The 17,204-nt window shown below is 45.5% G+C and overlaps 1 protein-coding gene across 3 annotated transcripts in view; it reads right to left on the bottom strand.

The window, feature by feature from the left end:
- Positions 1-716: 716 nt before the first annotated feature.
- Positions 717-17,204, bottom strand: part of Per3 (period circadian regulator 3) — a 42,021-nt gene continuing 25,533 nt past the window's right edge. The window contains exons 14-21 of one of the 3 annotated variants that reach the window (XM_021656332.2): positions 16,694-16,815; positions 16,380-16,547; positions 10,453-10,680; positions 9,134-9,825; positions 6,584-6,671; positions 5,518-5,698; positions 4,459-4,609; positions 717-3,217 (exon numbers count right to left, since the gene is read on the bottom strand). In XM_021656332.2, the coding sequence (XP_021512007.1) occupies positions 3,134-3,217; positions 4,459-4,609; positions 5,518-5,698; positions 6,584-6,671; positions 9,134-9,825; positions 10,453-10,680; positions 16,380-16,547; positions 16,694-16,815 (1,714 nt within the window). In that variant the 3' untranslated portion in view covers positions 717-3,133. The remainder of the gene's footprint in view (positions 3,218-4,458; positions 4,610-5,517; positions 5,699-6,583; positions 6,672-9,133; positions 9,826-10,452; positions 10,681-16,379; positions 16,548-16,693; positions 16,816-17,204) is intronic. The other 2 variants (XM_021656334.2, XM_021656335.2) reach the window with 2 other exon arrangements.

Here is a 17,204-nt window from a genome sequence, read left to right as displayed (position 1 = left end):
AAGCAAAGTAGCTCTCACTTACTTGTGGCAATCCCCAAAAGCCTACACTAGTTTCTAGCGTACTAGTATGTTCTAAAAACCATCACTAGGTGTGGTGATCCGGGGCGAATATTTTATGACTGACTGCTAAGCTCACGGAGTCCTCCACCGCCTCAGCAGACTACCTGTAAAGTGAGCACAGCAGCCTCCATGGGCTGTTGTGAGGTTGAGATGACACAGTTCCTACACAGCATGTACAGTAGCCTGGCTGGACACAGACACTGTGAACACTGGGCTATGCTGGTCTTGCTGTTGTTATCAGAGGAAGGTACAAATGACTGGAAAGGCATAAGACTTCAGGCCTTCCTGGCTCCAGGGTCAGGATTTGGGGTCCTGCTCTATATTTTGATATATAGATTTTTGCTCTAATAACAATTAGACTTTGTAGAAGCTTCAGGAATAATTTTTATGATTTTGCTATACTGGCATAAGTCAATAGCATTATACATATATCTACACATACAAATATCCAGGAACCAGTGAATTCTTCTCAGGGCTAAAACGAGGACTAAACATACTAGCAAATGCCTCAGTCTTCCAGAACAGGAGCAAAGACAAATTTACAAGGTAAACACTTGTGAGAATGATGATGTTGACCTTCAGGGAAAGCAGGAAGCAGCTCTAGCTGACACCACACATGCTCAAAACTTGCTTACACAATGAAGAGCACTCTCCACTTTTATATATACACTGTTTATTGTTTTTACTCAAAAAAGATGCCAAATGAAAAGATTAATATCCACTGAGTACAAGCAAATTCACAGTTAATTATAAACAAATTGCCAATTTGGTTAAAATTTACCACCTTGTGAGTAATTATTTTACTCAATCCATCCACACTATCTGCTTTCAGAAATTTTGACCTCTGACCCAAGAAAATAAAGCTTTAGGGAAAGGTTTATGTAAACACTGAAGTCTATAATACATACTTTTATTACCAATTCTCTAGTCATTAATACAAAAGTCAGTAAGTGTCAACAACAGTTCTCCTGGGTAGGGCCCCCATGGGGGGCAGCAACCTCTGCTGGACCGGCGCTCAGCAGCAGGGGTTGCTGGGTGCACTGACAGTGTCCTAGCAGAGGCGAGCCTTGGTAAGAGACTTTACAGACCTGACCACAAGCACCAGTTTCAAATCAAGCCTGGCATGAAACAGACTCCATGAGAATTGGAGTAAGGCAGAGAGATACGGAACTGTGAAACAGGTATCCGGAACCTATGGGAAAGGGCCTCTCTTACCAGAAAAAGTCAGGTCTGATGTGTGTGTACACAAATGCCGGGTGACCCTCGGTGGCTCCAAATAGCAGAGCCCTTCCCTAGAGAAGGCCAACCTGACTAACACAGGCCTCGGAAACCCCTCAGCCCTCCAGATGGAGTGGGTTATGAGAAGTCTCTAGTTACACATCAGGAACACTTGTATGGAACTGCTTAATACCACACAATCCCAAGACATGTCACAGGCAGCATTTGAAAATGTTTGTGACACCTTCTGACAGGACTGCCATCCAGAGAACCCTTAATTTAGAAACAAAGTCTGAGCCACAGAGCAGAAGGGCCCAGCAGACGTCATGACCTTGTCCTGACTACAATGACAGAGCACTTATCAACAGCTAGAAATTGTCAGAGGAGAAAAATGTCTTCCTAAAATAAAACAAAACAGCAACAACAACAACAACAGGAAAAGAAAGAAAGATAGAAAGGAAGGAAGGAAGAAAAAGAAGGAAGGAGAAAGGAAGGAAGAAAGGGAAGATAGCCTGCTGGAAGTGATATGAGTGAAAGGTTACTGCAAGCTCATTCCTGTCAGGTCCTTCCTCTGACCTCCATGGTGTGGGTCACACAGTCAGTCCAACTTGAAGAAGGGACCTTGGGCTTCTGTAAGCTAGAGCACCAGAGAGTGAGTGTACAAATCCATGAACAATCACACTCACTTCCTGAGACAGAGCTGCTTGGAGAGCACTGACTCTTGGGATTTTGGGGTCACTGAGCTCCCGTAGTGTAGTCTCACTCTGCAGCCCCAAACACTTACCCCTGTTCAAGGGCAAACAAAAGGCAGTGCCAGTCAGACCTCTGGTCAGCATGGAGACCTCTTTGTGGAACTCCGTGAAAAGAAAAAGTTAACTGTTAGTTCTGGTACGCCTGAGCATACACACCTCCAGAATAACACTAATGTAATTTTTAAAACCTTTCACATTTAATTTATAACAACAACAACAACAGAAAGAACTTTAAAAAAATGCTACCGGGTGAGTACGAGGCTTTTTTTTAACATGCAAGGCTTAACTTTAATTCTCCAAAGAGTAAGCCTTGTTCTAGGAGACAGATCTTAGAGAAAGAGCTTGCATGAAAGGCAGCCATCAACAGGAATTTTATGGACAAGAACAGGCTCAAACAACCAAAACCATAATCGCACATTTCCTAGAGAATGATGTACTCTACTGTGTTGTGAGAAAACTGGAATGTCTCTTCACGATCAGGAAGCACCATGCTGTACAAAGCTTAGATCAATGTGTTAAGCTCATGGAAAACATCACGAGATCCACATGACCTACAGACGAATTTCAAGTATTCTAATAGAAAATGATGTAACAACAGAACAAAACAAACGAGACTAAGGCTTGTAACTTACTCAGGGTGACTTCTGAATCAACTTTTATCAGACACATACCTCTTCAGAGGCAAGCCGATGTCTTCAGGTGACAGCTAAGCTACAGAAGGCTTCTCATTGGCAGTTTTAGTATCAGGATCAAGAGCCTATGCATACCCCTGCTTTGAGAAAATGTCATCTATTAAAAACCAGAGAAGGGAGGGCTGGGGACACAGGTCAACAGGAGAGAGTTGCGGCCTAGTGTGTGCAAGGCCCTGGGTTTGATCCCCAGTGCTACCAAAAACCAAAATGAAACAAAAGCCAGGGAAGATCCAGGAAGTGTGTGCAGGCCCTGGGTTTGATCCCCAGTGATACCAAAAACCAAAACGAAATAAAAGCCAGGGAAGATCTTAGTGTGGGTGACTTTGTCATTGAAGACCTTGGTGAGGTGACAAGACATCTCTGTGTCTCACACAACCTGCAGAGAGTATGAACAGACATCTTCACAGTTGCTCAACTGGTGTCTTCTGCTGTGTGCTGTTCCTGGATCTCTGTGGTGTCATCAACTGAACCTCTGTCTTCACAGGGGACACAGGTCTCCAAAAGAGAGCAAAGACAAGTGTGTTATTTGATGTTAATGTCATCTGATGCGTTTGAAAACAAGGAAAAGGCTGAATTAAGGGAAGATTTTTACAAGCTGGTTTTTGTCAACTCGACACAAATCTAGACATCTGGGAGGGAACCTCAACTAAGAAAATACCTCCATCAGACTGATCTACAGGCAAGTGTGTGGGGCGTTTTCTTGATTAATGAGTGAGGTAGGAGGCCCCAGCTCACTGTGGATGGTGCCATCCCAGGGCTATGGCCCTGGCTGATATAATAGTAAAATGAGCAAGCCACGGGGGAACAAGCCAGTAAGCAGTGTTCCTCCATGGCCTCTGCGTCAGTTCCTGCCTTGAGCTCCTGCCCTGGCTTCCCTTCATGATGGACTGTGACCTGTGAGGTCAAACAAGTCCTCCCCTCCTGAGGGTTTTGCTTACAGCACTGCTAGTACAGCAACAGAACCCTAACTAAGGCAGAAGGCACAGAAAGAAAATACATGAAAAAATGGGAGCATCAACAAAGTAAGAGGACACATACAAAGAAGCTATCAAAACATCCTATACCTGAAAAAGACAAAACAGGTTAAAAAACAACAACAACAAAAAAACACCTCACTGGAGGTATTCAAAGACAAATTTGGGGAGAAATGAGAACTGAGACTTGAAGGCCAGAAATGATACTGTCATCAAAAGGAGAAAGACCAATAAGCTGCACTCTGAGTGGACTGACAGGCATCAGAGGAAGCAGTGAGAAGAAAGGAAAAGGCTGTAGAGCCCAGCCTCCTTCCTGCACTTTCCCCCAGTTCTCTGTAATCTCACCTCAGCTGTGCTGAGTCCTAGGAAGCCTGCAGAAGGGGCTGAAGGGTAGAGGACTCCATCTGCAGAGCTGTATTATAAAGTTCACACTCAGGCTGGGGTGAGATGGCTTTGGTGAGTGGCTGTTTTAGGGTCACCCATGCTCTATATAAGCTCAACAGGCCCCCTGGTTCGCTAAGCTGGCCTTTACTTTAACAGTACTTTGATCTGTGGTCATGCCCTACTTGGGGTGAACAGACATTTGTTTCTGCCTCCCTAGGAAACTTCACCAACAGTGACAAAAAGACCTGTATTCAAAACCTAGTACATATTGCATTGATTATTTAACATGTACACACTTTGTATTTAAAACACACAGGTACTTGTGAAGGTGAGGAGCACTAGTTACTGGGCTGGTGGCATGCGTGGTGACACACTTACCTGGGGGTGTGCCTCTCGAGGGGCAGCGTGGCTGTGGACCCAGGACCGCACCTCGGCCAGCTCCTCCTTCTGCGCAGGGGAGAACTGGGGCTGCCGCTGCTCCATGCTGCTGAGCCTTTCCAGGTCTTCTCTAAGCACCTCTTCCCTAGCCCTAAAAACAACGAGGGACTCTGAGAACAGCTCTTCTCTCCCTGTACCAACGCACTGTACGTCTGCAGACTTATGACATAACCGAAGCAGGCATGGTGGCGCACACCTCCAATCCCAGCACTTGGTGGGGCAGAGAGAGGAGGATTTCTGTAAACTCAAGGCCAGGACAGCCAAGGGCCAAGGCCACAGAGAAACCCTGTCTCTGTGTAACCAAAAAAAAAAAAAAAAAAAAAAAAGAAAGAAAAAAGAAAAAGACTTAAGCGAATTATCTGCCACCCTGACGTAGCAAACCTGCTTCTCGGTGGCAAACAATGTGTGATGTTTAAATGAAGCACATCGAGAAATGCCTTTCCTTTGGTCCTCCTCTGCTAGAGGCAAAAGGAAACTTCCTGAACATGTGCACCCTAGAAGCACAGTCCGTGTGCTCCAATCTCCTGGTTTGGGTGACCAGCGTGTTTGTTCTGTATGGCTCTACACATGCGTAGCTGCGATTCTTCCTTCAAGAGTCACTGCTTGAATTAAAGTAAATACATCTGTAAACAAATCTTTTATGTTTATATAAAACATTTAAAATCATTTAATATAGAAAAAAACACATTAGAAACCAAAAACGAAGCCAGTGAGACGGCTGGAAAGAACAGGGCACTTCGGCCAGGAGTGATGACTGGCTGCTACCCTGTCTCCACGTACACACCACTGTGGCGAAGGTGCCTCCCCTCTTACCAAGCCTCGTGGCCAAGTCTGACTCTGGGCCACACATGGCAGACAGAGAGAACAGGCTTCCATATGTGTGCCATGGTACATTCACACATGTACACGCAACAAAGTTAATAAACTCTAATGTAACATTTTTAGAATTAAGAAATAAACCATGCAAACATTGAGCTGTTTTTCAGAAGTGCTCTGTACCTCTCTGGCACCTGGTATGTCATGAGAACACACTCCGGCGTCTGCTCTATCATTCTCCAGATAGACTCTTCAGCCATCCCAGGGAAAGCTGCGTCTCTCGGTCCATCCTGCGGCCTCTGTCCATTTTCAGAGACTTCAGAACAGTCACTGCTACTGAAGTCTACACTGCTGGTACTGCTTCCTGCCAAACATCAGCAAAATGGAAACACCTGTCACAAGTTTATTTGCCAAAAAGAGGTGGTGTTCAAACTTCGGCAGTTTCTAAAGGTGTTAACTAGATACTTACCAAATAACCTAACAATTTCAAATGACATTGAAAGTCACAGCATTGATCATAGGCCCAGACCTGAAACAGCCACCCATACAGTGTAATCCCAATAACCATCTGTACAGTGTAATCCTCGTAAGCAGCAGAAAGGAACAGACCACAAGTATATACAGCAAGAAAGAATCTCAACAGCATTGTTCTGAGAGACTCTTAACACAAAAACCTCCACATGGACTGTTCAGGCAACCCTACAGAAACTCAAGTGGCAGAAAGCACACCAGTGCGCCAGGACAGAGGACCAGGGCAGCGGCTGATGGTTGGTCTGAATATAAAACAGCCTCATAGGCACATGTTTGGACAACTTGCCCCTCCGCGGTAGAATCTTCGGGCCAGGGTGCACAGGGCCAGGGGTAGGGCTCTGAAAGTGGCAACATGGCCCCACTTCAGGTCCTGTCTGCTGTGCTGAGCTCCCTCCACCTCAGACCAAGATGATCTGGCCTCCACTCCTTCCCTGCCTCCTGTAAGTTCCACCACAGTAGTAAGAAGAGTGGTGAACACAGACCGTAAAAGGTGACAGAGAACTTTCCAGAGCAATAGAATATTCTAAGTGGTGACTGTGACAGTTATACCAATGCCAGTTTTGTCAAAAATAAACACAGTCACAAGAAAGCCTACTAAAAGAGGAGAGGAAGCCCCAAACTTTCTTTATACACTGGTGTGTAATTTTCTTTATACACTAGGCGGCCTTGGACAAAGTGATCTGGTAATAGTGTGAGAAGCTTTCTCCTGGTCAACTACCTGAGGCAGCTGCGGATGGAGACTCCTGGTGCACGGATGCTGTGGCCAGCTCACCGGTGGCACAGTGACCGTTACCTGTAACACAGTGCTGGAAGGAAGGACACAAAGGTACTTAACACTTCTGGAAGGAGCAAGAAGGCAGATCTTCCACTCATGTGTGAAGTGGAATGAGATCCACACATGTAGATGAGAAGTGAAGATGCTTAAGGCTGACTCAAGAACATGGCTAGAGTTTCTTTGCAACTGTTGCATTCTTGACAACAGCTGCATGCCAGGTACCACACAAGCATGGGCTTTCCTGTATTTCTGTCATCTGGCAATCATATACGGCCATCTTCTATGTTCTAGTGTGTCAAACTCTAGGAATGCAACAGCAGATAAAACAAAGTCCCAGTCCTCTGAGAAGACAAGATGCAGAGGGAGAAACCCCATGTATCATTCAATCCTCAGCATAAGCTACGAGGCAGCCATCTCCCCAGCTTTCTCGTATAGAAACACAAGCCAAGTTAAAGGCTCTGCTGAAGCTGGCCCACCTAGAAACCAATTCCCAGAGCTGTCCTTTGACCTCCACATATACACTGTGGCACCTGAGTACCCAGCCTACCCTCACTAAAACTAAATAAACTGTATTTAAGTTTAAAACATTTATTGTGCATATATGCACAGGTGCACAGGTGTTTGCAGGTGCCTGCAGAGGCCAGACACAAACTTTGGACCCTTTGGCACTGGAGTTATAGGTGTTCACAGGACAGCTGATATGTGTGCTGGGACCTGCTCTGGCCCTCAGGCCTGCACAGCAAGCATTCTGAAACACTGAACCATTACCTAGCTCCTGAGCTGCTGTCTTATTTCCTAGCCCCGGAAGTTCCATTCACTCACCATCACAAGTAGTGACTGGGAAGACCTCTCAGTTAGGAGCCCTAGATGTGCCTGCAGAGGACCTGGGTCCACTTCCTATTACTCACATCTGCTCAACTGTCTGAAACTCCAGGCTCAGGGGATCTAACTACCTCTTCCGACATGCACCCAGTGCGTACAACATGCACGCTGACAAAACATTCATACAATAAAATAAAACACCTATTTTTGATTCTACACCTAAATTCAGGAATGCCAGACTCTGAAGTTTAATTTGATAGATAAATCTGAAAATGCTTTTTTTAGGTAAAGAGTTTGGAAAATTTACCTAAAATTTTTCAAATTTTGAAAACGACATGTATAAGCATGGGAGGATAGGCTGCCTAAGTTGCCTGCTTCCTGCTGCTCCAAACACAGGCTCCTGCCTCATCCACACACTGCTGTTCCAAGTGTACACAGAAAGGCATGAATTCTACATCTCTTTGAAGAGCCAGAGGGACAGGGCGCCTACTGAGAGACCGTGCCTCCTAAAAGATGTCAGGGAAGCTATAAAGTCTCAACAACATGGCTTTCTAAGTAAGACCTGAACAAGGACAGGACAACAGCCATGCTGACATGGAAAGGGGGGAAATCGTTGGTCCCCTAACCCCAGATAGAGAGCTTCAAGGAACTAGGAACACCAAGAGTGGGAGAAAAATAGTCTTTCCCAGGAGAGCCTACCAGTTCCAAGCAATAAGCCCTGAAATCGCATACACTAAAGTAACTGTATGGACTGGGCAGACTGAACTCACATATTTAGGAATATGCACATAGGTACAGCATTCAGATATTTAAGAATTCATGTCTATTGTAATTATTATTAAGGGCTACACACATCTATAACAACAACTGAAAAAAGGTCATGAATTTGAGAAGAATAAGTGGGGGATTATGACAGGGGCTTGGGAATGAAAAGGAAAAGGGAGAATGTAGTTACCTTTTAATTAAAAAGGTTTAAAAGTATGAATTATAAATTCATGTCCTGTCATTTGGCTTACTCCTTTTACTAAACCACAACTCCAGCTATAATTTATAAGAAATGATCATACTGTTTGATACATGGGAATCAAAATTTAAAAGGTGGTGGTGCATGACTTTAATCCCACAACTTGGGAGGTACAGGCGGGTGGATCTCTGAGTTTGAGACCAGCCTGTCTACAGAGTGAGTTCCAGGGCAACCAGTGATTCACAGACAAACCTTGACTCAAAAAACCAAAACCAAAAACAAAAAACAAACAAACAAAAAAGAATTTGAGAGGTACAGATGAATCCATTAAAATAAATTGAATGGTGGCCCAGTATGGTGGCTCAAACCTTCAGTCCCAGATCTTGGGAAGCAGAAGAATGCAGGTCTCTGAGTTTGAGACCAGCCTGGTCTACAGACTCTGAGTTCCAGGACAACCAGGGCTACAGAGTGAAACCCTATCTTGAAAAACATAACTAACCAACATTTTTTTTTTTTTTGAAAGACAGAATTTGTGGAAGCCCTTCCCAAGCATAAGAACAGAAGACTTGTTCATTTCTGGCCCACAGGTGGACAGGGACACAATTCTTGCTTACACAAAGCAGAGCTGAGCCCTAATCCCAGCTGTGAGGCAGATCACCCACTAATGGCTAGGCTATCAGTGTGAGGACCCAGGCTTTCTCACTCACGTGGGTGCTGACAGCATCACTCACACACTCAGCATCTGGGCCAATGCCTCCTCTCACTGGATCTGGAGCTTCAGATGGTGCCGGCATTTCTTCCTGGAGTAAATTTAACTGTAATGGCGAACTGCTCCTTGAACTGATAAACAGAGGCTCTTCACTGTGTGTCTCCCAATTCTCCTCTACTCTCCTTTGGTCTGAAGAAGTTGGTTCCAGGCTTGGAGCCATTACTGGTACTAAGGGTGTCATTTCAGAAGAACCAGTGGCCCCCAGGAACGGATATGGAGAGAAGGATGCTGACCATAGAGGAAGGATGGGGGCGCTGTGCAGGAAAATGGTCATGAAGGTATCCAAGGAAGCAGAAGGGAAAGCTGAAATAGACTGAGGACCAGTAGACAGAGGTGGACATTCAGCTGCAGAGGCCCCGACTCCCAGAGAGGCCATATCTTGTAGGGAAAAAGATGGAAGGAGATAAGTGGCCTGGCTGGGAACTACCCAGGCTGGCGGCAAAGCTAGGCTTGCCGCATGAGGAGAGGAGACGACAGGAGGGCTCCAGGGCTCTCTGTCTGGAGGGAGTCCTCGGCCATGGGGACAGAAGTCAGCACTGGGACTGCTGGTGTCCAAAGGCACCAGTAACTTCTTCCGTTTGTGCTTCCGTTTCTCACTTCTTCCACATCTGGGGTGTTTAGAAGCAGAACCTGTGGAAATAATAAAGATGGAGGCATGTTACAGAAAAAGTGAAAAATAAAGAGAAAGTCATGGCAAGTAATTTTAAGTATGATCTAATGAATTAAATATTTGCCAATACTTTTAAAAATTAAAAAAAATTGTTCTAAATCAACAAAAATTCTAGGTAAAAATTAGTGCTCCAAAATCAACCATATCCAGCATTTTAATCAGTTTCTTATAAAACTGTTCTTGGATCCAGACTCTGATAAGCTCCTACATAAGCTGTGGAGTAAGTGTAACTGTTGTTCACCTTCCTCCTGGCACAGCTGGCCCTGCACTGCCATAGGGCTATGCCTGCAGCCCTGGCCACCTACAGAGTAAAAATAGTCAGAAAAAGCACAGCTAAAATGAACAAGTGCAGATTCCCCACTGCCCCTCCAGTTAAAATAGTGCAGTGTGCTAAGTGTGACATAAGAGGTAAGCTGAAGAAGAAAGGACATGGAAAGCATGAGCAGGTCACACACAAATATTACACCCTTTTACAGGAAGGCCTTGAGTGTCTGTGGATGTGGGTGTCAGTGTGTCACCCACAGAAGGACAATTCAGCCTGTGTGTGATTCATATTAATCAAAGGGCATATTCTAACACTTAACTACCTTCAACAGAGGAGAACTTAGCCCAGTTTCTGTTCTCTTGCTGAAGATAGCAACTGTAAGGTGAGGTCAGGATCTTTTCCCGGAACCTGTCCACATAGTTCTGTTCTTCCTTCTGTGTGTGTGCAGAGAGGACGGCTGCTGTGAGCCCCACATGCTTAGATTCTTCTGCAGTCAGGTGAGATGGCTGTGTTCTCAGGGTCCAGGGCTGACACCCCAAGGTGACACTCTCTGCCGAGGACACAGAAAACAGATTTAACTATACTTAATGGCAACTGTTTATTTTTATTTTGTAACTGCTTTTCTCTCTTTCTTTTTAGTTTTTGGTTTTTTGAGACAGGGTTTTTCTGTTTAGTCCAGGCTGTCCTGGACTTGCTTTGTAGACCAGGCTGGCCTTGAACTCAGATCTGCCTGCCTCTGCCTCTGCTGGGATTACAGGCATGTGCTACCACTCCCAGCTTTAACTGCCTTTTAATAAATTTCTACAAACATAATTGTTGGAGTATAAAAAGTTCACCAATACAGTACAAAAGCTCTTTTCCTCTTTCTTACATATGTATTTACTTTATGATTATAATAACATATAGATATTTATTTAGATTTTGATTCCCATCTCCTTACATTTTTAGATTTTTGGTCAAAAGTACTGATTTAGAAACAGTATGAATTCACTATGTAACCCACCTGTCTTGAATCGTGACCCTTCCATGTCAGTTTCCAGAGAACTGGGATTACAAGTGTGTACCATCACGTCTAGCTTTTGAACCTCTTTATATTTGTTTGTTTCTAGACAAAAGTCTCTCTGTGTAGCCCTGGCTATCCTGGAACTCACTCTGTAGACCAGGCTGGCCCCGAATTCACAGAAATCCGCTTGCCTCTGCCTCTCTGAGTACTGGGATTAAAGGCATTTGCCACTATCCTTTGCTCAATTGATTTTTTTAAATAGCTAACACATTTATGACCCAAACACCAAGTTTTAAAACCAGTTTGGTAACTTCTTCCTGTCCCTCCCACTATCTACCCAGTTCCTTTTCATTCTCCCCATAGAAAACCGCTTTCTGCCCTTCCACTTGGTTTATGCAGAGATGAAGGGGCGTGAACAGAGGCTCACGTGCTGCCCACTGCCCTGTTTTGTCTGAAAGGGCACACGCCTACAGCCATCTCCACAGGGGAGTCCAGCAGCACACAGCCGTCTCACTCTGTACCTGCAGCAGGGCGCCCACCTGCTCACATGGACCCGCATGCTCCCGTGAGTGGACTCTGAGCGCTTCCAGGATAGAGATCAGGATGGGTGCTGTGCTGGCTTTCCAAGCACTTGTCCTACCCACACAGCTATGCGCTATCTTGGCAGCCTGGCTAGCTTTGGGCCCATGACACTTCCAAAAATGGGCTCTGACTTGGTGTGAGTCAATGCAGGTGCTGTGGCCAGCAGGGTAGCAGGGAGCAGACTGACCTTCTTGCCTCAAACCATTAACATAATGGACACAATTATGAAATAAGGTTTCAGGGCCCTGAGCCTCAGGTGGAGTCTAGTCAACTCCATAAGAGGTAAGGCTAGAGCTTCCAAGAGAGAGGCAGAGAAGACAGCTGCAGAGAGGCCTCCAGAGAGCCAGAAAGCCCCACCCCCACTCAGGAAGTGTTTGCCTTGTGTTCTAGGATGAGAGGAGACAGAGGGAGTGACAGCTCAAGCTTAAGGAGCAGTGTTTCCTTCACAGGCCAGAATAGTAAACTTCATCTCTGGGAGAGCAAGAAGGCTCAGCAGGGAAAGGTGCTTGTCAGTAAGTCTGTGACTTGAATTTGATCCCAGGAATCCATGTAAAAGGAAAGAAATGACCCCAAAATGTTGTCCTCTGGCACAGACACATGGACACAGATACACACACATGAATGATACAGGAGCATACACACATGCAATTTACACATTTTCGAAAACTATAAAACAACAGGCTTTCCTGTGGCTGTGGACATAGGTTTCAGTAGCACGGATGCATCAGGCCTAGATACACAGAGCTTGAGTCCCTCCTTAATATATTTTGAAAGTGAAGTCTGAAAAAGCCAGTCTGTTTCCAGGAAAATTAACTGGGTCTCAAAATAAATCCCCTAGACTTTCTCAGAAACACAAAAACACTGTGACTCATTTAACCTGCATCCAATACAAAAAGTAGCAATGAAGGGGAGGAGGTCCTCCCCTGTTAGTGGACTTGGAAAGGGGCAGGGAGAAGATGAGGAAGGGAGGGAGGGATTGGGAGGGAGTGAGGGAGGGGGCTACAGCTGGGATACAAAGTAAATAGCCTGTGATTAATATAAAAAATAAATAACAAATAAATTAAAAAAAAAGTAGCAATGACACAGGTGTGGGGGTGCACACCTTTAGTCACTCAGGAGGCAGAGGCAGGTGGATCTACTGCGCTCCAGACAGCTAGGGTTACATAGAGAGACAACGTCTGACAACCTCCTCCCCAAAGAATCTCTTCTCTATCATCAGAATTTAGAGTTACTTGTCTGTTTTACTGCTGTCTACAAATTTTAGTATGCTATGCTCTCATGCGTATTTATTTCAAAATATTTTCAAGGTCCATTTTTGACTTTTTCTTTGACCCAGGGATTATTTAGAAATATGTTTCTTACTATCCAAGTTCTTGACTTTAAGTAGTATTGCTTTTTAATATAATTCTCAGCCAGAAGGCACATTTTACATAGTGTCCACCCTTCTACAGCTGAGACTTACATTCCAGCACATGTAGTTTCCATGCCAGTGCCTGCCGAGTGTGCTGGAAGAAAGCTGCAGTGCAGTCAGCTGTACGGTGTCGGCTGAAGATTACTCAGGTCAGGGTGGCCAACACTAACAGCTCAGCCACGTGTTAGGCACATTTTAAAAGTACTTTTATTATTTTTAATCACATACACCTGTATGTGTCTGTGGATGGGTATGTCTAGTGCCAAGTGGCCTCAGAGGCCTGGAGCTGGCATTACAAGTAGCTGTGAGCCACCTGACATGGATGCTGGGAACTGAACCTGGGTCCTCTGGAAGAGCAACGAGCACTCTTAGCCACTGAGCCATCTACACATACTATACACACTTTTGCCCAAGTGTTTGATCAGTTGCAGATGGTGTCTCCACACCACAGTTTGGAAAGTGACCTGACTGTGGCCATGGTGTCTGATTTTCTCATTGAGTCTTCTCACTTTTTCTTCCTCTTTGCAAGCTCCACTGTGGTGAATCCATACTACTATGTCTTCCTAGGAGCTCACCTGCCAGCCTTCCCTACGACACGTCCCTGACAAGAGTGTCTCGGTCTATTTCCCTGTGTTCACACAAGCACTCCCATCCCTTTATACCTGTTATCTGATCTGTGTCCTTTTCCATCTGTTTACTCTCAACACGTTTTTTGTTTTTTGTTTTTTTTAATTTAAAAGTGTACATGTGTGTTAGGTCTAAGTAGGGTTTATGCATGTGAGTGCAGTAGCTGGGGAGGCTAGAAGAAAGTATCAGATCCTTGGAACTGGAGTAACAGGCAGTTGTGAGCCTCCTGATGTGAGTGTTGGGGACAGGACATGGTTCTCTGCAAATACAGTACATGGATCCTTTTAATTTAAATTAAAAGTAATTTAAATTATAGACAGCTCATAGGCAGGAACTGATCTCTATTTCTATTCTGGCAACTTTTGCCTCCTTTTGTTTGCTTGTTTTGAGACAGTATCTCACTACTTAATCCAGGTTGGCCTAGAACTCACAATCCTCCTGCTTCTACTTTCCAAATGCTGGGTTTACAGGTGTGTTACAGAGCCTGGCTCCAAGCTTTGCCCCATAATTGCAGTATTTAGTCCATTAAAGGATGACTGAGGGTTTGTCGTCACTACCCTCCCCCTCCCCCGTCATCTTTTGGATTCAGGTATTTTAAATTTTTTCATCTCAATTTATGGACTGGCTAAAGCTAATCTTTGTATCTTAACACTCCATCTTAATTAATTAGTCCCTGTGGGGCCGGGAAGCTGGGTAACCAGGGCAGCTGGTCCAGAGCAAGAGTAGGGTCAAGTCTTGTCCAAACCCTGGAAATCTCATCCTGAGATCATCAGAAGTAGGCCTGCTCCCTCCTGCCCTGAGCCTATATGTCCTGGCACATGTAGTCTTATGGCCCCCCCCCCCATGCCATCCTTGAGATGGTCATGTATGAACAGGTTACAAGTTAAACGTCCTCTCTCCTTATAAGGTCCTGTCCAGTAAGCACTTGAATTCCTCTTCATGCAAATCAGACATTCCCAGCACCTGTCCCCAGCCAACTATGTACACTCACCCTGAAAGCCCCTGCCCACTCCCCAGAGGTTTAAATCAATAGCCTTGGTTCCCTCCAATGAAATGAGCCGAAGCCCACCTCACTGAAGCCTGTCTGCGGAGAAGCCTGTTCTCAAGTGCTCGCCACTGCCTGAGGTTGGTCTCTATCCCCTGGCCATTTCTGCCTTGCCTTCCCTTCCAGGATCCATCCACTGGTTTTGAGGTTGTGATCACCAGTGGTCTTACGACTGCCGAAGACTTGATGTCTTGCTTACCACTCATGTGCAACTGAGTAAGGGAAAGTTATTTCTTGAGCTACGCCTTAGTTGTTTCTTTATAAGAAATAAAGGTGGCTAGGAAGGCCCTGTGGTCACCTTCCTCAGGAGTTCATTACAGGGTAAGGCTGTGGACTTAGAAAGCACAGGCTCAGGAATGCTGACATGTCATCCAGCTGGCCAAACCAGTCGTTACTGACACAATTCCTCCCACAGTCCTCTGAGATGGAGGGCACGAAGACAAGCCGTGTGAAAGCAGGGTATATTCTGATTGGCCAAAGACGGCTCTATCAGAACTGAGCTGGGATTCAGGACAGGAGCAAATGCATGTGCTTGTTTGGGTGTTTTTTGAGTATGTGGGCACCTCACTGGGGAGGTATTTGCTGTGGTTGTGGGTACAGTCCACCACAGAGGAGAGACAAGGCAGCAATACTGTGAAGCAGCTAGGCTGTACCCTCAAATCATGAGCCAAGACCACTACATTTACCTTCGGCTGTGGTCAGGAATTCTGTCACCACAATGAGAAAAGTAACCAACACAACCCCAAGAATGGAGAATGGAGCGCCCACACGGTGTACACTTGCCAATACACCACTGAGGGTCAGTAAAGGTTAGCTATGGACAACCCCATACCCAACTGCAGACACGTGTCCCTGACCCACCTGCCAAGTCACTGTGAGAATCCAAAAGTCAAAAAATAAAAAGGACAGGAGGCAATGAGAAAGAGTACTCAGACCAACATGAGAATAACTATGAGTAACTATGTTGGGAAGGACACGCTCTAGTGACTTAGCAAGTCAAGACAAAAATGAGATCATATATGTGATTCATTTCAACATGTGAAAGACATTTTTAAAAAAGGTCAGTGAAAGGGGCTAGAGAGACAGCTTAGAGGTTAGGAGTATTTGCTGCTCTTGCAGAGGATCCAGGTTTGGTTCCTAGCACCCACAGGGTGGCTTACAACCCCCTGTAACTCCAGTTGCAAGGGATATAGCACCCTCTTCTGGCCTCTGTGGGCACCAGGCACACACATGGTGCACATACATATATGTAGGCAAAGCATTCATATACACAAAATACAATCCCTAAAAAAAAGAAAGAAAAAAGCCACAGAATGCACAACATGATCTAGTGCAGTCCACAGAGAACTATGTTAATAATGGCGAACGCAGAGACCCTTAGCAGCTCTAAGAGCTCCACACTGGTCATATTAACACATACACCCTTAGGAAATACAGCCTGTAATGCATAACCAACACGAGCGCCGTGACACTTCTTAGCTAGCATACTGAGTGAAAGATGGGAAAAGTAGTTACAGCGCACACTGTAATTAAGCAGATGGTGCCAATGGCTCTCTTCTCATCAAAAGGCAAAGGCGGTACCTGACTGCAGGGGTGGGGCATGCACAGCAGTGCTGTTGCAGCTGCACTGGCTTTTGCCAGACCCCATGCTCAGTGCGGCAGTGGACAGTGTCCGTGCAGCACCCACTTCAGCGTCTGTGGATGGTCCAGTTGTTTCCTGTCTACGTATGTTCAGGATCTGTTCAGTATCTGGTGATATATGAGAAACTGATGGTGAAAAATGCTAACGAAAGCTTACAGAAGTCAGGAACTGACAACTTAAAGCCACTGGCCATAGAGAGGGAAGATCTCTGTGATTACAATTATGTCATCCACCCTGACAGCACTCCCGCTACCTCGCAATGTCGGGCCGTTGTCCACCTCGTGGTTTTGCTTGGCTTCTTCTGAGGATGAAGACGTGTTTGTGCAGGATATGCCCTTTCTTTTCAAGGCCGGGAGACTGTAGCTTGTCAGGTACCTACAACAAAACTAGGCTGAGTCTTCTTGTTGGCCGTACCAGGCCACTTGTGCTTATGCCACTGAGGGAGGGGACTTCAGAGGGATAGGGGACTTCGTCCTTCCTTCTTGGATGAAGTCAGCCCTGACCGTCCCAGCCTGTGTTACTGGCTTACAACCTCTCTTCTACTATGCTGTTTAATTGGTCCTCAGAGCTCAGCCATTTAATTCTGACCAGCTTAGGCCTTCATAGAAGTAATGTGGCTTCTTATTCTGTGTCCTCCACGATGTCCCACAAGCTGTAAGCTATACGTAGCAGCACCTCACGGCTCACAGAAGACTCAGCACCACTGTCCCCGCAGCTCTAAGGGCTGCACATGATCAACTGATCCTGTCATCTAGAGTACAGAA

The sequence above is a fragment of the Meriones unguiculatus genome, chromosome 3 (genome assembly GCF_030254825.1).
Source record: "Meriones unguiculatus strain TT.TT164.6M chromosome 3, Bangor_MerUng_6.1, whole genome shotgun sequence".
Taxonomy (NCBI): domain Eukaryota; kingdom Metazoa; phylum Chordata; class Mammalia; order Rodentia; family Muridae; genus Meriones; species Meriones unguiculatus.
Note: the sequence above shows the minus strand (reverse complement) of the source record. Positions and strands in the feature narration are given on the sequence as shown.